Genomic DNA, 25,989 nt, shown 5'->3' with positions numbered 1-25,989 from the left:
GTGAGTTGGCAAAAGTACAACCCGATACTCAGTTTTGACAGACAGATGCTTTCTGTGTTAAGAAATTATTACCCTCTATTAAGTGCAAAAATCTATGTTAAGGGAATATTAAGATTGGAAGTCTGAATGGACAAAAAAATCAAGTAGTAAGTAAAATAAGTATGTAAAATTACAGATTGTGCATGTGATAAACACATTGTTTTTCGTTAATTTTTTTTATTTTTCCCTCAAAGTTAGCTAAGTATTATTCTTTACTTGTAGTGCTAACTGAAAATGGAACTTTAGAGTAGAATATCTTTCTTAACATTAACAATTACCACAAAACTATCATGCTTCCAGTATATAGTATGTGAAATCATACTAGATACAATTTCCTTAATTATATTCTTTGCATTTTATGTATGAAGAGCAAGCCTTCCTGGTCTCTACTGGCCAAGACAATAGAACAAAGCTAAGAATCAAACTTTTATTTTGAGTGATGATGCAGGGAACATTTTCAGATATTTGTATACAATGTTCGAGTAAGTACCTGATGAAATAATTCCATGTCTATTTCAGCTTCTGCTTTCCAAGAGTTTTCATCTGATTTAAAGTAAAAAAAAAAAAAAAAAAAAAGTAACTTTTATTGCACATTTATACAAAACTAAAATATTATTTTGGTGTCCTCAATAGAGTTGCTATAGTATTTGCTGCTTCATTAGCTCTTAAGAAGTGGAACAAAACCAAGTAGTAGGATTTTAAACCCAAATATGTCCTCCTTTCCTCAGCCCAAGCCCCTGTATTTTTCACACTGACCAGAAATATTCTCTTGGAAGATCACTTTTGTTCCCTTAAGAAAGTTCTTGCCAATCAGAAAGACTTCCTCTTCCCCCTTCACTGAACAGCTGTGCAAACTTTTCTTGAGGATCTCTGGCACGCCAGCTGGTTGAGCTACAATTGGAAGGACAAGCAGTTTAAAATAGAAAGGAACACTAATAGTGCTTGACAAAAAGGTATTTCCCTTTACATAATTTCAAGCAAAGATCAAAATCATTCCAAACCTCTGCCTGTACTTACACAACAGATTAGAGAAGTTAGCATGAAACTTAGGAACTATTTGTTTCCAATATTTCATTTCACATGGTAAAACAGTTATGACCTGTAAATTCTCCATTTGGGTGATATGTACCCCAAAATCACTAACAAATTATGCACATCCCTTTTCTCATGAAGAGGAAATCATAGACGATTAAGGATGGAAGAGACCTCAGGTGGTCATCTAGTCCAACCCCCTGCTCAAAGCAGGACCAACACCAACTAAATCATCCCAGCCAGGGCTTTGTCAAGCCGGGCTTTAAAAACCTCTAAGGATGGAGATTCCACCACCTCCCTAGGTAACCCATTCCAGTGCTTCACCACCCTCCTAGTGAAATAGTGTTTCCTAATATCCAAACTAGACACTGCAACTTGAGACCATTGCTCCTTGTTCTGTCATCTACCACCACTGAGAACAGCCTAGCTCCATCCTCTTTGGAACCCCCCCTTCAGGTAGTTGAAGGCTGCTATCAAATCCCCCCTCACTCTTCTCTTCCAGAGACTAAATAAGTCCAGTTCCCTCAGCCTCTCCTCATAAGTCATGTGCCTCAGCCCCCAATCATTTTCGGTGCCCTCTGTGTGAAGGAGATTGCAAGGAATGGCACAAACTGAACTAGCTGCAGAAATTAAGTTCAGGTTTCATAAGTGCAACCAGCACAAACCATTAGTTTTACAGTAAAAGAGACAGCATCAACTTATTTTTAATTGACTAGTTTTTTAAATTCCACTTTCGGTTTAAAATTCCAGTATGGTCTGATTTAAAAACAGACAAATATTAGTACCTTTTGTAAAGAGCTTTCTGCTTCTCTACTTATCAGCATCTCTTTAGCAAGAGAAAAACTGAGTAATTATCTGATCATATATGGAATCATTTCATCTGATTATACAAAATGTGCTTCCAAATGCACAAAGTAAACAAACTGGAAAAAAATTGTACTATTCTAGTCAACTATAGGAGTCTTAAGTCTTACAGTAAAGTGAGTACAACTTTTTCCACACAAAAATATTATTTTCAAGTTGTTAATGTCCCTTTAAGGTAGTAACAGTTATCTAATGATCCACTAATATACAAGCATGTTATTCATTTGGACATAAAGCAAAACTATTGCTGAAGCTGATCATCTATTTTTAGTTTAGAAGCAGCAAAAAGTTTTTGCTTTGCCTGAACAACTACAGAGGAGTAACAATATTGTTTTGCTTTGTGTCTTCTCCATATGCAAGCAGATCCACAAGCAAATCTAAACACCTACAGGCACAACTCAGAGACAGCACAAAATAGCATGTTCAAGTCCACAAAAAGTTTTTTTATGACAAAGCTTACTCAGTTCTGTGAAACTGAAGCCATAACAGATTTCAGTAAAACCATTCCCATAATACCTTTACTTTTATTACATTATTGCTACTCTCTTGGCTGACACACTGGGGATTGAACAGATGACCTCCAGAGCTAAAAGTGTGAGCTGCTAAAGTTCTGTAGCCAAGGGCTGCAACAATTCATATCCTCTGTGAATCAGCACAGAGGAGGACTCAAACACACACTCACCAATGAATTACAATTACACAGGCCCTCAATTCTCTGTGAATCAGAAGCCAATGGCAATATATATTAATGTACGTATTAAATTTTGTCCTTGCTGTGATTTATTTCTAGGATTCTCAGACAACTCATCAGATAAGATTGTACCCTCATTAAATAAAAAAATGGAGTGTCAACTGATAAAATAGTGAAAATAAATATAAATTATTGTAAAGTATTTTACTAACATTTTGGAGAACAGCTTATAAAAGCAATGCCTTCCCTTCTCTAGGATCCTAAGTGTCAATAGCAAACTTTAAAATAGCACTTTGACTGTAAACCTCTATTTTTTATAATTTATATGAAATTCCACTTCCCAATAGATTTCCTACCACCTTTTCTACTCACAGTTTAAGACCTTGGTGGCATAAGGTTGCCAAATGAGGCCTATTTTGAGGGTTCATATTAGTCTTCTACATATTAATTATATACAAGGAACTAGACTGTGACCACTCCAAATCATTTTACTTTTGACCTTTTAAAAAGGACCTTTTCTACAAGGGTTACATTGGTTTGCTAGGTAATCATTAAATATCTTTTGACTAAATCAAGGCAAAAACAGTGTTTAGAAATGTTTTAATTGATTTATGCTTCGTATTATACATCAAAACTATTTGGATTCTGAACTCCTCAGGGTAGTGAATGTGCCTACTTGCGTGCATTCTACAGTACCAAGGACACTGCTGGCACTCTCACGGATATACCAGCAGCTTCCAGCTACACAGCCCTATACAATTAAACAAGAACATTTTTAAGCTTTATCTTAAGAAATGAAAGTACATACAAGTGAAGTAAAAGGTACATTGCAAACAAGTCACATTGTTAACATACCAGAAGTATAGGTTTATAAGCAAAAAGTAACTCAATATAATTGATATGCCACTATCATCCTGTATGTTCATTAGTGCTACTTGGTAGGCTAAAGGTTAAGAATAGTAATGCTTCTGTTAAAGGGAAAGGTGAGAAAAACAGGAAAATGAAATAAGGTTACAGACTTCATGCCAAAAACAAGGAAATGTTCTTTGTATTGAGTTTGTTTTTTCCATGGCATATTTGATCCATTATTTTGATGCACTTGTTTATAAAACTACAGATAAGTATACAAAAGTTATTTACATTATATGTATGTAACTAAATTTGCATACAACTAGGTAGTGGTAGTCTTTAAATAGTTAATATATTGGCATTAATGTAACATAATCAAATCTTTCTCCCTTCTCCCTCTATATTTGGTACAGTTAAGGCAAACTTTTGTTTTCATACAACATTCAGTTTATTTCCCATTTAAGAGACCTGAAGTATTTAGGATCTCAGACCTCCAAACACAATAAAAAGTTGTGGAGAGAGAATGAAAGAAAAAGAAAAATGCAAAAACGTATGGATGCTCTTACTCTCCATGGTCCCAAGGATCCTTTCCTGCTGGGAGGAAGGGAAGAAGCTCCCCCAACCCTCTTGCTACCCCCACTGGTGGTGGCTCCCGGGAGGGAGAGGTTGCACAAGGAACGGAGAATAAAAGACATCCCTCCATTCTAGTACTGACATCTCTGGGACTGACTCCATATGGGGTAAGAGCCTCTAACCTTCTGCTGCAACCTATGGTTTTGTCTCCCATACTGTTCACTTTAATACAAATCTTCATCCCACACGTGTTTTCAAAGCCAAACAGAACATCCTAACATTCAGTGGTAAAAAAAATTAATTTTCCATTGTCTTAATCAGAACTGAACTAACTTCTGACCTGATGAACTGCTATAACTTTACAAAGCTGTTTACCCACTTCTACTCCTGAAAGCTGGGCGGCGACAACTACATTTACAATATAACAATGATGTTAACAGCCTGTAGCAGAAAAGGTTATTTCATTTTGTGATCAGCTCAAGGCAATGTGGTCAAAAATGTTTCAACTTTCAAAACCAGCATGTGGCTTAATTACAAATCAGGAAATTATGACCTAAAAAGGATTAAAAAAAACCTGACAATGTTCCAAGGAAATTTCAACTCTAGGTTTAACAAGATTTTTGTGTTGGTGGATTTTGTTTGTTTTGTTTAACACAGAATATTATAGCTGGATTAAATGAAGCACAAAGAGGTTTATAGATGACTTGCCCTGAGGCAACACAGTGAGTCAGTGATTTAAATCAGATTAAAACCCAGCTTCCTCCGATTCCAATTTTTACTTTGCTACTTACTGCATAAAATTGGAGAGGAGGGTGTCTGGAGCGTTAAAGTTGAGCCATCTTTCCGAGTGATGTTTACACGAAACACCAATCTGGCACGGGTGCTTTTTTTCTTGGAACCAGCAATCCCTATTCGAGCTTCAACGTCTGCATTTCTCAACTTCAGTATTCCTACACAATCAACCCTAGCAACACACAACATTAGAGTTAGTAATCCAGTAGGACTTCCAAAACTGCAACTATAAAACTTACCAGAACCTGGAGTTCAGTAGGTTTACCATCTCAATAAATCCATTCAGATTTGTTTACCGTGCAACAGAGTCAGAATTTTTTAAATGCAGTTAGAGTCCAAAGCAGTTCATGTGCCTTAACACATGACAGGGCACTGAAAACACATCTCTAAGTGAGTTATATCACCCTACCCTCTTCTCATCCCTGCCTGCTTTGTCCAGGAGATGAAGAAGCAAGGGAAAAAGTAGTGAGAAACTATGAAGACTGCAAACCTAGAGAACTTCAATTTACTCCATATTAACTCTGCCAGCCACTCAATCTGCCTCTGCAGATCCCCATTCCCCCACTCTTGGAGACTGAAAAGCTAGTTCTGAGGGAGTAATGCAAACTAGGGATATGAAGGGCTACTTTACCAAAATTCTATCTCCACTCTAAGCTTCTTTACCAAGACAGTAATGCCTTGGCTGAAAGCACGAAGAAACTTCACATACTCACATGGTTGACTTATGGCTACTGGAAACTGGTGCAAGCAAATGTGCAGTGCCTAACACAAAGGGGCCCTGGTCCATGACTACGGCCCTTAGCTGCTAGAGTAATACAAATAAATAAGTAGTAGATGCATGTGTGCCCTTAGTAAAAAGGGCCCTACACAATATCAGATGTGGGCCAGCAGCACTCTGCATGACACTTCACCAGCTATTTAGAAAGGCGTTCCTTAGACATGGAATAACCCCCTCACTTTTCATTACATGGAAGAGACTGTAGTAGTTATGAAAGATCTTAGTTCTGACATGCAGGTTATATTGTCCATCATTACCTTTGTGTGTTTCTGATGAATCGAAGAAAAGGTGCACAGGTGTTTCTGATGGCTCTTAATTTCAAAAGATTGATATGGAGAACTGCTTCCATGGGAGACCACTTGCCTTAGATCTTGCGGTCATTTAGGAGGGCTCCCCAGCTTATTAGAAAGGAGTCTGTTGCTCAAATTTGCGTCGGTGGAGGCTGTATGAACAGAGATGCTTGGACATTGAATGGTTCTTTCCACCAGTCATGGGAGTGTTTGACAGTGGAGGGCATTGATAGTGGCTTGCTTAGTCTGGCCTTGTTCGGAGAGTAGACAGATTGAACCACATCTGCAGACACCTCATGAACAACAGGGAGTGTGGAGTCATGAATGTGCATGCTGCGATGTGCCCAAGAAGCTGCAGGCAATTCCTGGTTGATGTTTGTGGGCTGGCTTGGACTGCTCTATGAGACTCGTGAGGGTGGTAAATCTGTGAAGCGGGAGGAAAACTCTTGCTTGTGCTACGTTGAGTTCGGCCCCAATAAACTCCAGGCTCTGCACTGGGGTCAAGATTGAATTCTGTGTGTTGAGCTGTAGACTCTGTTGCGCAAATATGTGCATAGTCGTCTGGGTGGCCTGCAAGGTGTCTTCGAATGAAGAAGCCCTGAGGCAGTCCTACATGCATGGGTAGATTACAACACCCAATGTTGGCAGGTGCACTTCTACGAAGGAGAGAACCTTGGAGAATATTCTGGGTGTGGACAAGAGGCCAAATGGGAGCACTCTGTACTGATAATGGTTCCGCCCAAATGTAAATTAAAGGAATTTCCTGTGAGACTGTCAGATTGAAATGTGGAAGTGGGCATCTTGTAGGTCGACGGCGAAAACCAATCTCCTTGCTCCAGAGTTGGAATAATGGCTGCTCGTGTGACCATCTTGAACTTTTGCACCGTCACATATCTGTTTAGCACCCTTAGACCTAGTATGGGTCTCCAGTCTCCCTTTGCCTTGGGGATCAGGAAATATCGGGAGTAAAATCCCTAGCCTGTGAGGAGAGTAGGGACTGGTTCTATGGCCCCAATGCATATCAGATCTACTTCTTGATGGAGTAGACTCTCGTGAGAAGGGTCCCTGAAGAGACGGTGGGAGTCGGGGAGGGATGTGAAGTGGATGGTGTAACCCTTCAAAATAATCTCCAAGACTCATTTGTCCGAGGTGATGTTCTCCCAACTCCTATGGAAGAGTCAAGTGACTTCCAAAGGGACGTGGTAGGTCTATAGATAGCAATTGCCGTTGTCGCAAGGAATGGTTGTTCAGGGCCCTGACCAAAGCATCAAAACTGGTGCTTAAGAGGACAAGGGTTGAGAGATAGAGGATCAGGAAGCTGATGGCTTCCACTTTTGCATCCTGGATCTCTTATGTTGCAGCTTGTAATACCACTGTGACGGTGGGAACTGAGGTGTTTGGGATCTGTGAGGTGGTTGTGAGCCCTATTTTCTCATCTGTCCAGCTGTGTAGATTCCCAGGGAGCATAGCGTGGCTCTGGAATCCTTTAATGTGTGGAATCATGGGTCAGTCTTACCAGCGAAGAGTTTGGGACCTTCAAACAGCAGGTCCTCGACTGTCATTTGCACTTCCTTGGGCAACCCCGAAAGGTGTAACCAGGATGCCCGCCTCATTACGGCTGCCATCGAGACTGAGCGGGTCACTGTGTCTGCAGCATCCAGTGCCATCTGTAGTGCTGTTCTGGCTATTAACTGCCCCTCTTTGACAATGACCTGAAATTGTTCTTTTTGCTCCTCTGGCAAGTGATCAATAAACGTATTGAGTTACCCATAATTTACATAGTTAAACTTAGCCATTATAGCTTAGTAGTTTGAGACCCTGAATTGTAATGTTGCTGACGAGTGTGCCTTCCTCCCAAAAGGTCTAGCCTCTTCCAATCTCTATCATATGGGGTTGACTTGGCATGATGTTGCTTTCCCCGTGTGTTAACCACATCCATTACTATAGAGTTAGGTTGAGGGTGAGTAAAGAGGAAGTGAGGTCTGCCTCCTTGGGAGGGGGTAGGTGAGAGAACGTAACAATTCTTATAGATTCTTTTACACGTCAGTGCAATGGCGGCTGGCGGCTGCCAGATTAATTTGGCAGGGTCCAGAAGCACCTCGTTAATTGCGAGGGCAATTCTGGAGGAGGAGGAGGAAATGTGGAGAATATTCACCAGCTTGTGATATGAGTCTGTCACCTTCTGTAAGGGAATTTGAAGCTCATCTGCTAGTAAGGTCCGGAAAGAGTCTAAATCATCTGCCAGCACTGGAGGAAGGGGCATCACAGCCTTATTTGGTGAGGAGGAGTAGGAGGAGGAGGAGATGTTTGCTGGTGGGATAGTCTTTGCTTTGAGCTTGGCTTCCTGCCCCTCAAAAGTTTCTCTCTCAGGTTCCGGGGCTCTGGACATTGAAGCCATAGGGGAAATGTCTGGTGGACTCTCTCTGAGAGACACCTAATGCTTGTAAAGTGTGGGATCTGTACATTGCCCATGGATCCCAATACAGGCACTGAGGGGGAGGAGGGCATGGGTGGTCATGGTAGTCCCCACAGATGGCAGACAGTACCAGGCTTGAGGGTTGGAACAAGGGTGCAATTGGCAGGGCTGGCTCTAGCGTTTTTGCCGGCCAAAGCGCGGGGGTAGGGGGGGTGGGAGAGAAGCCGTGATCGCGATCGGCAGCAGCTCTACCGCCGCTGCTTCATTCTACGGCGGCAATTCGGCGGCAGGTCCTTCGCTCCGAGAGGGAGTGACGGCCCCGCCGCCGAATTGCCACCGAACGGCCGGACTTGCCGCCCCCCTCTTCATTGGCTGCCCCAGGCACCTGCTTGCTATGCTGGTGCCTGGAGCCGACCCTGGCAATTGGGGAAGTCCCGCTGTTGTAATGGTGGGCCACGCTGTGAGGCCAGAGAAAGATAATCATCCTGCTCACTGCCCGACTCCTTGCTGGAAAAGGGTGGTGCTGACTGGGGTTCTGAGAGCAAATGGCCCAGTGCCTGTGGTGATACCTAGATGTGCTTGGTACTTGGACCCTGGTACCAAGTAGTGGGGATTCCAGTTCTTCCACAACCACAAGGTCCCCCAAGAAATGGAACTCCTGAGGTATCATTGATACACTCAGTACCATCAAGGAGTGCCAGTGCTGACTTGTCGGTACAGATTGTTGTTTATGTGAGGAATCTCCAATAAGGGTTGCTTTGACACACTCAGTGCCGAAGATGGTTTTGTCAGTGCCTATCTTTTAGAGGTGGTACAATTTCTGTCTTTATCTCTGGGAGGCGGGGCCATTGCTTCCAAGCCACTGCCCATGGGGTCCTTAGGCAGTACCGGGGAGTCAGTGATATTGACTGAGGTAGGCGAACACACTGGGGATCCCCTCTGGCTGGCCAACAACTAGGTTTAAGGGCTCAGAGCCCGTTTTCTAGCGGCTTTGCAGGGGAGAATCAGCCGACTTTTTTTTGCAATTCTATCCCTCTGCAGGATCAAGGTTCTGGGGATGATCTCTGTCTTGGAGAGGTGTCAGGACTGGGGTCAGCTGGTGGTTGGAGTGCACCCTCCATGAAGAGAAGTTTTAACTTGAGCTCCTGGTTCTTATGAGATGTCACCTCATCTCTGTGAACTTCTGCAGAATAAGTGCCTCTCCAAGACAACAGACACAATGAGAATGCCCGTCCGTTACTAGAATTGCCCCATTGCAGGAGAGGCACCTTGTGAAGGTGGGGGAACCAAGCAGGTGATTGCCCACAAAAAACGCGGGAAAAATTTAAAAGAAAAATTTCTCTTTTCTTAGAATGGAAAAACAGAAACTAACTACTAAAAGGAAACAAAAAACTCCAAGCATAGCTACTATTTATACTAAATGCTATCAAGAAGGAAGAGACTACTGCTCATGCCATTTGAGGCCAAAGGCGGTTCGCCCGCGCAGCACTAGATAGCCTCGAGGCAGACCACAAGGGAGGAAGGGAGGGAGGACGCACACATGGGCTGAACAGCCACTGCTACCTAAAATCTCGGACTAGAGGTTCAGGGGCGCAAATACACCTACAGTGGAGAACCCATAGGGACACTACTCAAAGAGAATATATGGTCTAAGATGCATATACAATTGTTAGATATCTTCTACAGACAAAGTACATGGATGTGAAGGCTTCTCTTATGGCCAAACAATACTTAGTTTAGCATACCTATTACTAAGATTGCTTTGAAAAGTGGGGAGTGTTGGGGCGGAATAAACCAACTCCCTTAACATTGAAAGCTTGCTCTTCTACTGGAGAGAAAGAAAGTCAGATTACTGAATGGAGTCTTTGCAAGGAGATAATCACTCAACAGTAATAATTGTAGTGAATAGTCTTATAGACAGTGAAGTGGTTTGAGAAATGCTCAAGCTATCATATGAAGAAAAAGTCAGAATGAGACATAACACCAGAAAAATCATTTCCTGCCTAAAAATCTTTATTGAAAACAGAAGGACAATGGCCAAGAAAAACTAGTATCACAAAACAGCTGATCATCTTCTTTGTAATGAGCCAAATTTTGGAATAAAAGAACAGAGATTGACAGTAACTGTAGGCCCCATATATATACACACAGCTCTTAGTAACCAGTCAGATAAGGATACAGCTGCAGACCATGTCTTCAGAGGTGTGCATGGCATTTTGTGTTATCTCATGGGGCTGTCATTAAAAAATGCCAGTTGCATAAGAAGGGATAAAATAAAGAAGCCAGTATTGGTAATGAATCTGATCTACTTTAAAAAAAAAAAAAATTCTAGTGATATTTCCAATACATTTAAAGAAGCAGGGGGAGGTGGCATTGACAACAACAATTTGGAAACTGATCCTCTTAATCAACCCTTAAGTTTTCTTAAGTACAAATTGGGACAACTGTCTCTACTCACTTCCTGTTCTTAAAATCTCTGTTGTAATAAAGAAATATCAGGAATAAGAAACAGATTCCTCTTTGCCCGGTAAGATAACAGCATCAAATTAACAAAAATAATGAGGAGTCCGGTGGCACCTTAAAGACTAACAGATTTATTTGGGCATAAGCTTTCGTGGGTAAAAAATCCACTTCTTCAGATTTATGCCCAAATAAATCTCTTAGTCTTTAAGGTGCCACCGGACTCCTCGTTGTTTTTGTGGATACAGACCAATACGGCTACCCCTCTGATAACATCAAATTACACCTTCAAACTTGATTCCTGAAGCAAAAGCAACTCTTACTGCAGTGGTTTTCAAACTTTTGTATTGGTGACCCCTTTCACACAGCAAGCCTCAGAGTGCGATCTCCTTTATACATCAAAAACAAATTTTTTTATATTTAACACTATTATAAATGCTGGAGGCAAAGCTTGGTTTGGGGTTAGAGCCTGATAGCTCGCAACCCCTGCGTAATAACCTTGCAACCCCCTAAGGGGGTTTGAGAAACCATTTGAGAACCCGTCTTACTGTTTCATCCCAGAAAAACAGTGCAATCCAAAAAGAATTACTTACGCAAGTGTCATGTTGTTGCCAGGGTCAAGGCCAACCTCTATAACCGTAGTACCCTCTATGTCCACCTCTTTGCAGGGAGTAGTGTTTCGCCCCGTTACTCTGCAGGCCTGGTAGAACCCATGTGGCTTCACTCGACCAGAGTCATTACCCACAAACACTTGCAGAACTACTGCCTCATTGTGACCTTCCAGCTAGAACCAAGCAAGAAGAAGTAGATAGTAAATTGACCTTATAATTTATTATGAAATCAGACATTTTAAAAACAGTACAACTGAACTGCAATATTTCAGTTAAAAGATATATTGAACCTCCAAAAAGTGACTGAGAGTAAATGAACAATTTCCAAGGAGGGGGGAAGCAGAGAATTTCTATATAATTTACAAAATGGCAGACTGATGTTTTGTTCTTGTTAATATTACATTGCTTAGATTGTAGCCTCAGGAATTCCAAAACCCGATTTATTCTTCCATAAAAAATATAAAGTAAACAGCAACTAGCATTCTCACTTAAAATTTCTGATCAATGTTGATTCACTGTCAAAGTATTTTATGAATAAAGGCTTCTTAGATACACCAGTTCAGTATTAATGTGCTGCCCACAATCAGTTTGCAAGAGAATACATTTATGCCATGATAAAAATGTGTTGGAGTATTACAGGACTTTATAAGACTAAGTGTTGGCATTATATGTAAATTTACACTCAAATTTAAAACTAAATAACCATTCCTAAACTTTTTATAAAAATGTATTTCTACATTAGATTAATGAGCTCTTAAAATGCTAATTATTAATACTGTTTGTTCTTTTACACTCTGCACACTGATCCTCATCCTGTTTGACCAATTCAGAAACTCCTAGATCACAACAATGCCATGCAGTTCAAGATAACAATTTCACGTTAACTAATCAATATACTTCTATGAAATTGTACAGAGGAATCTCTACTCATTGTAGAGCAATTAAGAAAAATGTTTTCCAAAGATTAATTGGTTTAGAGGAATTTTATATTTGAGAAAACACCCATCACTCAGTGTATATAGTGATTTAATTCTCCAATATTTTCTTTAATCCCATTTTTAATTAATAATTTAATTTGTGGTTTGGTTCACAGAGAATAGATCAAACATCCTGCAATATTACAAGTGCAATTCCTATTAACTAGCAGGAACAGGTCTTTTGCAACATTATTTTACTAATGGTAATTGCATGTTCAGGTGCATCAGAAATTCACTGCACCATTCATGTCGCAATCCTTTGATACAAAGTTATTCCAAGAACCTCTCCAGCTATAACTGTATCCAAAATCAAATCCCCATTACAACCAGCTATGCTTTCAAGTTTAAACAAAATTCATCTTCAGCCTACACACTTACAGTGCCACTTATACACAGCTCTTATACAAGTCCAATATTGTCTGTTTTATGATTTTCCTGAGGATTTTTCATAACTTTAATGAGACATCAGTACATATGCAATGTAATTTGTCTACTTCCTGACATACATCTTAACAAACAGGACTCTGCTTTTACTTAGACGGTAAAAGCTAATGAAATTGTTCTCTTCATTCCGGATGCCTTTCCAAAATATATTCAGTACTTCTTCAATGAGCAATAAAGGCTCTCCTGTACAGCATCATGAGCAATCATGGAACTGCTAGATCTGAACTGAAAGCTTACTTTTTCCAGACTTGTTTAGTCAGATGCTTTCATCTCGGATTTTTTTAATTGAGTATAGAATACTCTTAATATTATATATTATAGTTTTGGGGGAAGTGGCGGTGGATAGATGGAAGTTGTTTTTGTTTGGGATTTTAATTTACCTTGGAACATGAAGGAACAGCATTATGAAAATGTCAAATATATTAATGAAAAACTGAAGACAGGATTATGTAGACTAATTACTCCAACTATTCAAAGTGTATATGACACTGTCATTAAACAACAAACTAGAAATGGAAGTATATATGATGTTTCACAGCAGAGAAAGGTCAACTGTGCATGCATTTGACTCAGATTTTAAACCAGGAGGGACCATTATGACCATCCACTCTGGCTCCCTTGAAAACAGAGGTCAAAAACCTATAATAATTTCTGCATCAAGTCCACAACTTCTGTTTTAACTGTAGCATGTCTTCTAGAAAGGTAACCAGTCTTGGTTTAAAGACTTCAAATGATAAAGAATTCACCACATGAATTAGTATGCTGTTCCAGTGGTTAATTCCCCTCATTGTTAAAGATCTGTTCTTTATTTCTAGTCTCAGTTTGTTTCACTTCAGATTTCAGCGACTGGATTTTATGATGCCTTAATCTGCTAGATTAAAGAGCCCTCTACTATCAGAAATATGTCCCCATATAGATAGATTCTTATGGTTTAAGGCCAGAAGGGGCCATTACATCATGTAGTCTGACCTCATACATAACAACAGGTCACAGAATTTCACCGTTACTCTTTAGTAAGCCCAGTAACTTTTGTCTGACTAAAGCATACCATACAGAAAGGCCAGGGGCGGAAGTGACGAATTTGTCACTTCTGGGACCGACCGCGCCGGCCAATTGCACCGGCCCGCAGTGCCCCCACAGCGCGGGGCCCGAAGCAGTCGCCCCGATTCGCAGTACTCAAGGGACGGCTCTGCTTATTGACCTCTGTCATAGTCCCCCCGCCCGTCATTTTTTTTCTAAAATGACTAGTCCCAGTCTTTTTAATCTCTCCTCAATCATTTTTGTTGCCTTTCCCTGTACTTTTTCCAATTCTAACATATCTTTTTTGAGATGGGGTGACCAGGACTGCATGCAGTATTCAAGGTGCAGGCGTACCATGGATTTATATAGTGGCATTATGATATTTTCTGTCTTATTATTAAGACTACGAGCATGTCACAGAAGTTGCGGAAGTCACAGGGCAGGGTGCTGGACACTCCTCCCTCCTCATTTTGTCAGGGATGTTTTAGTAAAAGTCAGAGACAGGTCACTGCTTCTGTGAATTTTTTTCATTGCCCGTTACCTGTCCATGACTTTTACTAAAAATATCTATGACAAAATTGTAGCCTTACTTATTATCTATCCCTTTCCTAATGCTTCCTAACGTTTTTTGTCAGCTTTTTTTGAATGGTGCAGCACATGGAGCAGATGTTTCCAGATAGGGTGACCAGACGTCCCGATATTATCGGGACAGTCCCGATTTTAAGGGACTTGTCCCGATTTTAGGGGACTTGTCCCACATCCCGACCGTACATTGGTCAGGACGTCTGGTCATCCTATATGAGGGGGACCGCAGCAAGCCGGCGCCACTCACCTTCCCTCCCTGGGCCCTGGGGCAGCGCGCAGTGAGCTCCCGGCGCGGCGGTGCCAGCCCACGGGGCCCCCCGCCTGGCCGGCAGGAGCCTGCAGAGCACAGCACAGTCCTGCCCCTGCCCCGGCACACAGAGAGGCAGCGAGGAGGTCTCGCTCCCCTGCGTGCTGCAGCGGTGCGGGGCCTGTAGACTCCGGCAGCAGGGAGTGGTCACCGGGCAGAGAGCCCCCCCCGCCGCCCCCACCCCCGCCCCTGCCCTCCTCCCCTCGACCCGACCCTAGGAAGGGGCCAGAGGGACTGGGAGGGACCTGCCTGCTGGATGCTTCCTGGGAGCCGCTCCAGGTAAGCACTGCTGGACTCACCTGGCCCCCTGGCAGGTCCCTCTGGGGGGGCTCCCCTCAGGCCCACTGCCCTCAGGCCCCACCCTGACCCTGTTCCCTCAGCCTCCCCCGCAGTCCCCCCTGTGCCCCCCAACCTCAATCCACTGCCCTCAGCCCCCACCCTGACCCTGTTCCCTCAGCCTCCCCCGCAGTTCCCCCTGTACCTCCCACCCCAAACCCACTGCCCTCAGTCCCTGCCCTACCCCAAATCTCTTCTTCAGCCTCTCCCGTCATCCCACCCCCATCACTCCCCCGGCTGTCCCACCCCCTCAACTTCCCCCCATTCCAGTCCTGCTCCCCTGTCTCATCCCCTCCAGATCCTGTCCCTCTCCCCAACCCCCCGACCCTCCCCAGCCCAGCCCCATTGTCTCCCCCGCCCTGCCCCACTCTACACAGCTCTCTACCCTGTCCCATTCATGCTCCCCTCAGCCCCTACCCTACTCCCCCCATCCCAGTCCTGTCCCATCCCTCTCAGCCCCCTCAACTCCCCCAGTCCCAGTCCTGTCCCCCTCAGTTCCTCCACCCTGCTTCCCCTGGTCCATCCCCACACACCCACTGACTTCCTCGCCCTCCCTCCCCCCAATCCCACTGCCTGGACTCACCCCCGTCCCACTCAGGACATGCAGGAAAAAGCAGCAATGGGCTTAAATTGTAGCAAGGGAGATTTACGTTAGACATTAGGAAAAACTTCCTAACTGTAAAGATAGTTAAGCACTGGACAAATTACCTAGAGAGGTTATGGAATAGCAGTCATTGGAGTTTTTTAAGAGGTTAGACAAACACCTGTCAAGGATGGTCTAGTGTTGTTATTACTCAGTCTTGCCTCAGTGCAGGGGTTTGACTAGATGACCTGTTGATGTCCCTTCCAGTCCTACATTTCTGTGATTCACACTGAATTGCCTTGTGCCACTGTCTAGTAGTAGTGGCACACAGTTCTCTGACATGCAGGTTTATAAAATTGTAGTTAATATACAGTTTAGAGCATAGCAGTTTTAAAGCTCTGCATGTTCAGACCAACTGAGCTGAAAATTGTGATCTATAGTATTCAAAACTATTAAGATGTGGGCTGAAATAAAATCAGCATGAATTGTTCAACAATATCAATGGAATCAGCATTGCGCTGCTATATATTGTAAAACATTACAGTGAAATCTTGCAAGTATTACATAGCACGCCGCCTTGCCCAAGTGGTAACTAAGCATAACATCTTCCTGTTTCAACATTCTTAACTTGTATCCCATAGCTCCTAAAAGTTTTTTTTTTTTTTCCAAACACTGAATACTGCTAAGTTATGAGTTTTAACAGGTTTTTTTTTCTTTTAAACCACAGCACTGAATGTTATTCTAAAATTGTTTTCCAAATATTCTTAAACTCCCAGTTTATCCCCTGCTGATGTTCATTGTGAAAAGTATTGCAGGTCTAATAATAATATTTGGCACTTTTGTAATTCACTGTCCAACATGTGTTTTGTGCCCTCCTCTGGTGGATTTTTAGAGGATAACTGTATAGCTACCAGCTAAGGGAGTTATATCTTGAACTCAAGTAGTAGAAGCTCATGCTTTTAAGTCTGGATGGCTCAGGTTCAATCTTTGGTGACTAGCTATGATGGAGGTTGCTACACTTATAATCCCCTTAATCAGAGGTTCTGAATATGCTTTGTTGTAGGCAGAGCTAGCCTATAGTTAAGCAACCGAAAATTTAGAATGGGAAGTGTTGAAATGTTGGGAAGCCTTATAATTTTGCCAGTCTGGAACGAACATCCCATCTGAGGGATGGGGGCGGGGAGAGAGGAGAGTGAGACAGGACCAGGAAACTGGGACAAGGAATCCAGAGCTGTAGTGGGGGGCAGCTGAAATCAGATGAGGAGCTGGAGCGGGTTAGACAGCAATAGGATAGACAGACTGGAGGGGATGGGAAGAAGGGTCTTTGACTACTAGAGACCACTCCATTCAGGAGCCTGGGATAGACCCAGGATTCCTGAGTTTCACAGTTCCTCTTCTGTCAGGAGATATCTGTGAAACCCAGTGGCAAAAAAAGTGTCTCATCCCCCTATAGAGCTGATCTATCACATATAGGATGACAACCTACTGCCTCTGCCATCACTTACTCCATTAGCTCAAGTGGCAGAAGTCTGTGCAGTGGATCTAAAGGTTCATCGGCAGGGTTGGAGCCATGCGAGTTTCACGATGATGCCACATGCCAGAATTTCTGGGGCAGTTCAGTTTTGATTTTTACAAAAAAACCTGGGGAAATGCATACAGAAATAGGGTGACCAGATGCCTAAATAGGGGAATCTCAAGCAGGAGGAGAGAGGTTATTTTATCTCTGTATTTGGCACTGGTGCAACCACTGCTGGAATACTGTGTCCAGTTCTGGTGTGCACAATTTAAGAAGGATATTGATAAACAGGAGAGTGTTCAGAGAAGAGTCACGAGACTGATTAAAGGATTATAAAACATGCCTTATAGTGATTGACTCAAGGACCTCAATCTATTTAGCTTAACAAAAAGAATGTTAAGAAGTGACTTGGTTATAGACTGTACGTATCTACATGGGGAACAAATAGTTAATAATGGGCACTTCAGTCTAGCAGAGAAAGGTAGAGCATGAGCCAACGGTTGGAAGTTGCAGCTAGACAAATTCAGACTGGATATAAGGCATACCTTTTCAATGGAAAGAGTAATTAACAATTAACAATATACTAAGGGTCATGGTGTTTTTCTAAAAGCTTTTTCTAAAAGCTATCCTCTAGGAATTATTTTGGGAAAGTTCTATGTCTGTGCTATACAGGCGGTGAGACCAGGTGATCACCGGATCCCTTCTGGCTTTATAATCTCAGAACTAGGTACATCAATTCACATGCAAAATTCTCATTGAATTCAATAGGTGTCCTTGCCCTGTGGCTTGTGGTGCGGGCTGCAGCAGGGGCTGTACAACCCCTCTCGCAGCTTCCTAGGGCCCCCTCTCATGGCTCTGTGCACCTGTGTCTGTCATTGTCGTCCTCTCCCCTCCCCCCACCCCACTCGCCCAATGTGTCCTTATATTTCACTCCTTCGATCTGGTCACCCTATTTCCAGAGAACTAGCCACGATGACTCCAAGATCACTTTCTTGAGTGGTAACAGCTAATTTAGAACCCATCAATGCGTACGTATAGTTGGGCATTACTTTGCATTTCTCAACATTGAATTTCATCTGCCATTTTCTTGCCCAGTTACCCAGTTTTGTGAGATCCCTTTATAACCCTTTGCAGAGTTCTGGATTTAACTATCTGGAGTAATTTTGTATCATCTGCAAATGTTGTCATCTTGCTGTTTACTTCTTCTCCCAGATCATTTATGAATATGTTGAACAGCACTGATCCCAGTACAGACTGTTGGGGGACCCTGCTATTTACCTCACCAGTTTGAAAACGGACCATTTATTCCTACCCTTTGTTTCCTATCTATTAACCAGTTACTGATCCACGAGAGAACCTTCCCTCTTGACCACTAATACCTTACTTTGCTTAAGAGCTGTTGGTGAGAGACCTTGTCAAAGATTTTCTGAAAGTCCAAGTACAGTGAATCACCATTGCCCACATGCTTGTTGACTCTCTCAAAGCATTCTAAGAGACTGGTGAGGGATGATTTCCCTTTACAAAAGCTGTATTGACTCTTCCCCAACATATTGTGTTCATCTATGTGTCTGAAAAATCTATTCTTTTCTGTAGTTTCAATTGGTTTGCCTCATACTGAAGTTAGGCTTACCAGTCTGTAATCATCACTGGAGCCTTTTTTAAAAATCTGGACCATATTAGCTATCCTCCAGTCACCTTGGGCAGACTCAGATTTAAGCAATAGGTTACATACCACAGTTAGTGGTTCTGCAATTTCATATCTGAGTTCCTTCAGAACTCTTGAGTGAATCCATTCCAGTCCTGGTGACTTATTACTGTTTAATTAATCACTTTAATCTAAAACCTTGTGAGAGGCATATGATTCTTCTGCCCAGGAAATTACAACATCCCTGAGGGAGTGAGCTCTGATTTTGGAAGATTGAGTTATGCTTTTTTACTTGCATGCTTCTGAGATACAACAGTTCAGCCTGGAAATGGATGATTCTGAAGTCTTTGTTCGCTTTGGAAACAGATAATAAAGAACAAATTATTTGTCTTTCTAAACCAAGTTGTGCAGTTAATATACACCGTGAGATATTCAAGTGTGCCACAATTTCTCTTTGGGATGCAATGGAGCTGGGTAGGATGGAAGGACAATATCCTGTGCTCTCTAGAGCATGGAGTCAGTGTTTGGTATGAAGGCAGTGTCGGTTTTGAATACGACTTTATCTTTATGGAAGCTGCATTACTGAGGTTCCAGGAAGAGTTCCCACTTCAAACATCCTGCAAATTCATGTGATTACTAACAAAAAGACCAGTTTAATGGTTAGAAAATCATAAGACACCTTCATGAGCGGTTCAAATGGAGGGCCTATAGTGGCACTGAGAATCTGGTTAAGATCCCATGCAAGAACTCTGTGCACTGTAGGAGACCATAAAAGGGATGTCTGTCCACCCCCCCCCCCTCAAAAAAGCATACCTCTTCTGGGCAAGATGAAATCCACTACTTGTCTGTTGTGCTAAGGACATTAGACAAAGCAGTAACTTGACTTTTGAGTGTTGGCCTAGCTTAAGTCCATCTTGAAAAAATTCAAGGATTCATGGTAGCAGAGAACCCCTTGTCCTGGTACCAATGGGTAAACCTCAGCCAGGTCCTTAAATCCACCGAGTTAGTAGATTTATTTCTGAAAGCTAAACGTGTGGATATTACCTCTTCTGGCTAACCTTTTTGGCTTAAAAGGCTCTATTCAAAAACCTGGATTCTTATTACAAGGAACAATTATGCATATTAGGGTACATTACACAGCAAAAAAAATAAAGAAATTAAAAAATAAAAACAGAATCCTGGCAGCGAGTCTCAACTGATTTGGACTCATGCTATGGGGCTAAAAATAGCAATGTAGATGTTAGGGCTCAGGCTGGAGGCCTGACTCTGAGACCCTCATCCCTAACTAGGTTTCAGAGCCAGAACATCTACACTGCTATTTTTAGCCCCACAGCATGAGCCCGAGTCAGTTGACTCAGGTGCCAAGACTCAATACCAGGGGTTTTGGTTTTTTGTGTTTGTTTTTTTTTCTGGGTAGATGTATCTTTAGATTGCCTTCCAGATGGAAGGTCTTTGTGTGCTCTTGTTGCCAAGAAGGCTAACGGCATTTTGGGCTGTATAAGTAGGGGCATTGCCAGCAGATCGAGGGACGTGATCGTTCCCCTTTATTCGACATTGGTGAGGCCTCATCTGGAGTACTGTGTCCAGTTTTGGGCCCCACACTACAAGAAGGATGTGGAAAAACTGGAAAGAGTCCAGCGGAGGGCAACAAAAATGATTAGGGGTCTGGAGCGCATGACTTATGAGGAGAGGCTGAGGGAACTGGGATTGTTTAGTCTCCAGAAGAGAAGAATGAGGGGGGATTTGATAGCAGCCTTCAACTACCTGAAGGGGGGTTCCAAAGAGGATGGAACTCGGCTGTTCTCAATGGTGGTAGATGACAGAACAAGGAGCAATGGTCTCAAGTTGCAGTGGGGGAGATCTAGGTTGGATATTAGGAAACACTATTTCACTAGGAGGGTGGTGAAGCACTGGAATGCGTTACCTAGGGAGGTGGTGGAGTCTCCTTCCTTGGAGGTTTTTAAGGCCCGGCTTGACAAAGCCCTGGCTGGGATGATTTAGTTGGGAATTGGTCCTGCTTTGAGCAGGTGGTTGGACTAGATGACCTCCTGAGGTCCCTTCCAACCCTGATATTCTATGATTCTATGATTGTGCCATGTTGAGGAGATTGAGAACCAAGGCCTCATTGGCTAGAATAGGACTACCAGAATTACCACAGCTGGCTCTCTTCTGATCTTCTATAGAGTTCTGGTGACGAGAAGAAAGGGAAGGAAGTCATATCTTGCTATCTTTGTGACAAGGCATCTGTTGCTTTAGATTTGTGATTCCACTGGCAAGAGAAGAACACTGAAAATTTGTAATTCAGGTGGGAAACAAACAGATCTATCACTGGGAGACTAAATTCCTTTAGCAGAAAGTGGAACACCTCTATGTGTAGTTCCCATACTGAATGGTCTAACTTATGCCTGCTGAACGAACTACAATAATTTTCCTTTGGTTATGAAGGAAGCAAAGTGACTCCAGATTCTTCTTTACACAAATCATCAGGAGGTGAGGTTCCCTTAGGACTGTTGGCATGTGACATGGCTCAGGTGTTGTCTGTCATGATCAGCACATGCGGGAGGCTTGTGAACAGAGACTTGAGACCACAGCCAATTACCTAGAGTTCTCTCCAGTTTTACTGTGCTTGCTGTCTTGTTTGGACCAGATCCCTTGAACAATCTTCATCCCTGTCTGAGCACCCCATCCCTTCAGATTGCATCTGTGGTGATAACTGTCCTGACTGGGTCACTTTTTGGGAAGCCTGACTGGAATCTGCTCAGACTCATCCAACATCTGAATAAGTTGAAAATCTCCTAAGGAGAGAGACCTTCACTGAGCAGAAGAGAAGAGGAAACTCATGCAAGCACAGGATCACTAAGACTATCCACATAGGAGATCACTGATCCCAGAAGCAACAGAAGCTCATCAGTGGGTACTTCCCTTGAGAGGTTAAATGTTTTGATAAGATTCCTCAGAAGTCTTTTCTGCCATAAGAAACTTTGTGGAGGACACAGCCTGTTTCCATTCTGAGACAGTGAATTCGCAGAGACAGTTTTAACTAACTGTCATAAAAGCATAGCTGCTCTCCAGAATCCTTATCAGGTGGGTGCTGCTGTCTATGAACCTGACTCTGGGTGAGGTCACCCAGCAAGGGGTAGACATAGAACCAGCAGGGAGAAGCCCTTAGGCCACACAATTTCCCTTCCCCCTTTTTTTTTTCTTCCCAAGGTTGAGGGGGACGATACTTGCAATACTGTCCATCCACTTTAGAATTGCCTGTTAGAGACTGCAGAGGCCCTGGGGGTAGCCGAGGACAGTTCATATTTGTTTATGTTGTAGGCCTGATGCACCCTGACAGTTTTCATGCTTGAGAAGCTTCACAGGCCTTTTGATATTTTGCTTCAAACTATGCTACCCCAAAGGAGAGAAGGGAGCTGCCACTCATGCTGGGCCTGGGGCAGCTGCCTGTGCCAGCCTAGGTGATTTTGTTACCACTGCTTCCTGGGTGCTCTCTGTGTCAAGGAGGGATGGCGGCAGGAAACCCTGCCTTAGCTTGAGAAGGGCCTGGGTCTCCACAGAACAGAGACAACTCTCCACCAAGGCATTCAGTCACTAGGGAGGTGCTGGAGACAGTTTCTGATTTTCCTTCTCTACTTGGCCTTTTCCACTATGCTGCAGGGGAAGCATATCTATAGGGGTGAGCAGGAGGCATGGAGAGTCCCAATAACTATGAGGAGAAAAGGAATCCCCTCTGCTGATAAAGGCAGACCCCAAAAGCCTGGAGATATAAGCCTTTCTTCCCACCTCTTTTCTCTTCTTTGCCTTTGTTCTGAAGCAGGGAGGAGCTGGTCTGCCTGCCTGCAGCTAAGAAAGCAGATGAAAAATTGGCAGTTTCTCAGAGGTGGGGTCACTGCTCTCCCGGCATTGACTGACCAGTTCAGTATGTCTCCTTGGCTACATATAGCAGAGACCCAGTGTCATGGATCTGTGGAACTCATTATGAATAAGGATTGAAGATTTAAAGAGATGGAGAAACCACCACTTCTCTGGGTAGTTTATTTCAATGGTTAATCACCTTCACTGTTAAAAATCAGAGCCTTATTTCAGTTTTTAACTTCCGGCCATTAATTCTTATTCTGCTAGATCAGGGATCAGCAACCTTTGGCACGCGGCACGCGCCCCTTCCCACAGCCTCCATTGGCCTGGGACGGCGAACCGCAGCCAGTGGGAGCCGCGATCGCCCAAACCTGCGGACGCGGCAAGTAAACAAATCGGCCGGGCCGATTGCCAAAGGTTGCCGATTCCTGTGCTAGATTAAAGAGCCCTTTAGCGTCTGGTATTTTGTCCACAGGAAGATACTTGTACACCAGAGGTGGGCAAACGATGGCCTGCAGGCCACATCCGGCCCGTGGGACCATCCTGCCCGGCCCCTGAGCTCCCGGCCCCTCCCCTGCAGTCCCGCTTTCCCCGCAGTCACGCCTCCGCACAGGCAGTGCTCTGGGCGGCGGGGTTGCGTGCTCCTGCCAAGCAGAGCGGCAGCGTGTCTGGCTCTGGCTGGGCGGCGCAGCTGCCAGACATGCTGCTCTCAGCGGCATGGTAAGGGGGTCGGGGGTTGGATAAGGGGAGGGAGGTCCCGGGGGGCAGTCAGGGGGCGGTTGAATGGGGCAGAGATTCTGGGGGGCGGTCAGGGGATGGGGAGGGGGGCTGGATAAGCGTGGGAGTCCCCGGGGGGCCTGTCGGGGGCGGGGTGTGTGGATAGGGGTCAGAGCAGTCAGGGGACTGGGAGCAGGGGGGATGAATAGGGGGTGGGGTCTCGGGGGTGGTTGGAGTGGGGGGTCCCGGGAAGGGGTGGTTAGGGGACAAGGAGCAGGGGGGGTTGGATGGGTCAGGGATTCTGAGGGGGGCAGTCAGGGGGCGGGAAGTGGGAGGGGTCAGATAGGGGGCGGGGGCCAGGCTGTTTGGGGAGGCACAGCCTTCCCTACCCGGCCCTCCATACAGTTTTGCAACCCCAATGTGGCCCTCAGGCCAAAAAGTTTGCCCACCCCTGTTGTACACTAATCAAGCAAGCGCTAAATCTTCTTTTTGAGAAGTTAAATTGATTGTGCTCCTTAAGTCTCTCAGGGTATGTCTAGACAGCAACTGGGAGTGAGCCTCCCAGCCCAGGTAGGCAGACTCGCGCTAGCCGCTAAAAATAGCTGTGTGGACTTTGGGTTCCAGCAGAGAGTCAGGCTAGCTACCTGAGCTGTAGTCCACACAACCCCCATGGCTTGAGCTCTGGTTGCTAGACAGAGTGTCCTCCACACAGCTATTTTTCAGTGCGCTAGCCTGAGCTCTGCTAGCACAAGTCTGTCTATCCGCACCGCAAGGTTCACTTCCAGTTGCAGTATAGACATGCCTGCACTGTAAGACATTTTGTCCAGCCCTCAATTCATTTTTGTGGCTCTTCTCTGCACCCTCTCTAATTTTGCAAAGCCTTATTTTTAAAATGTGGATTCCAAAACTGGATGCTGTATTCCAGTAACAGTCTAACCAATGAGCCACACAGAGGTAAATTCACTTCTCTGCTCCTACTCTCTATTCCCGTATATACATCCAAGGATGACATTAACCCTTTTCCCCACAGCATTGCCATCTACTACTATAAACAGACTACCTTTACAGTTGGAAAACCTTGTTGTGTCCTGTCTTTCACTGAGCCTCGGCTGCCCTCAGTCAAATACCGAGCTCTGTGCTGGGTCTCCGGCTGTACCACAATCTTCAGCTCTTTGCCTTCACTTTTAGTAGGATACTGACCACACAACATCGGGCTCTTCTTCCCTCCGGCTCCTTTCTGGCTTTCTGATGCTCTGAGAAGTCAAAGCAGACCATTGAGAACATGTTAAAAGAAGTTCCCATATTAAAAAAAAAAAAAAAAAATCAATGCAAAGGGCCATAGATAAAACAAATAAATTGGCAGGTGAAATATTTATAAGAGCAAATGTTTACGCTAGACTTGTCTCACTGACAGAGAAGGAACTCTGGAGGGTAAGGCAGAACAACTATTCCGTTGCCTCCATTCTATGAAAATATGAACTGTTTTTCACATAAATAGCAAAGGGGAAACCAATTAGCGTTACCAGAATAAGTTAATAATAGGAGGAAGGCACATAGCCTATCCTCTCCCCAGTATATTGTATAATCAGAAAATGTAGGGAAAATGATATGCATATTTGTAATATGACCTAAAAGCTCAACAGAATTAAGGTTAAATGATATACATTTCTTCTTAGATAGAAAAACAGCCTCATGCCTGTCTCCTCCTGAATTTGCATGACCATGCAAGTTCACAACTACTATTTGGCAATTTCTGTCAAATCAAATTGAGAAATTTATATGAAAAAGCTGTTTCAAAAGTATTTGGCTTGAGCAGAGGTGCCATAATTGCACTGACTTTAAAAGAAATGCAGTGCATGCAACAAGACCATCTTTTCCCAGGTGTGTGGTCTTCAAATGTACTGTATCTTGTGATCAGTTCCATAATTAAAACCTGAATGAAGAAGCCCTCCAAAGTATAACACTGCACAATCAATTTTTTTGTCCATTTTAAAGGATCAAGAAAGAATGTCTCACTGACCTTATACAGTGGAAGTTTGTAGAATATCATGAACCAAAGTCTGCTAAACACATTTACCAATAGTGAACAGAACTATTCCCCTGGCAACTAGGGTTGGCTGGGAGAGGCCTGAATCAGTTTATGCAGAATGTAAGCTTTAACTTTATCAACAATTAGTTTCTGCATTTATGGATGTGAAGAAACCCTTCTCAATGTCAACTAGCCAGTGTTGCCTTCTTGAGTGCATGGATAGCCTGAAATAAGGGAAACGTGTGAGATTCTTAAGGAACGCTGTTTCAAGGCACCTCGTTAGCAATTTGGCTGGGGAAGGAAAGGAAATCTCTTCTTCCTCAAGGCCACTCACTGATGGTGGACCTATTTCCTGGAAACTTAGCCTCTCCAGGCTTAAGGCTGGCAATTTGCACTCTGATTAGAAGAGGTGATAGCCCATGGATTTACACAATGGTGGATCTGCAAAGTATCACCCAGCCTGAAATTCTCACTGTACAATACCACAGAGCAAGGCTCCATAGTCTACAGGAAATGCACATCTTCTTTACAGGTTTCCCCAACTCCTTGACTAACCCCTGTATAGCTGAACCACAGT

General features: G+C 43.6%; 1 protein-coding gene across 1 annotated transcript in view; it reads right to left on the bottom strand.

Moving 5' to 3' along the window:
- Positions 1-25,989, bottom strand: part of LOC112118520 (nuclear factor of activated T-cells 5) — a 132,970-nt gene that overhangs the window by 35,350 nt on the left and 71,631 nt on the right. Inside the window, exons 4-8 of the mRNA XM_026663199.2 lie at positions 24,444-24,636; positions 11,378-11,568; positions 4,840-5,012; positions 796-930; positions 530-582 (exon numbers count right to left, since the gene is read on the bottom strand). Of these exons, the coding sequence (XP_026518984.1) occupies positions 530-582; positions 796-930; positions 4,840-5,012; positions 11,378-11,568; positions 24,444-24,636 (745 nt within the window). The remainder of the gene's footprint in view (positions 1-529; positions 583-795; positions 931-4,839; positions 5,013-11,377; positions 11,569-24,443; positions 24,637-25,989) is intronic.

The sequence above is a fragment of the Terrapene carolina genome, unplaced genomic scaffold (assembly GCF_002925995.2).
Source record: "Terrapene carolina triunguis isolate 2854851 unplaced genomic scaffold, T_m_triunguis-2.0 Scaffold32862, whole genome shotgun sequence".
NCBI classification, from domain to species: domain Eukaryota; kingdom Metazoa; phylum Chordata; order Testudines; family Emydidae; genus Terrapene; species Terrapene triunguis.
This window is presented reverse-complemented; position numbering and strand designations above follow the sequence as displayed.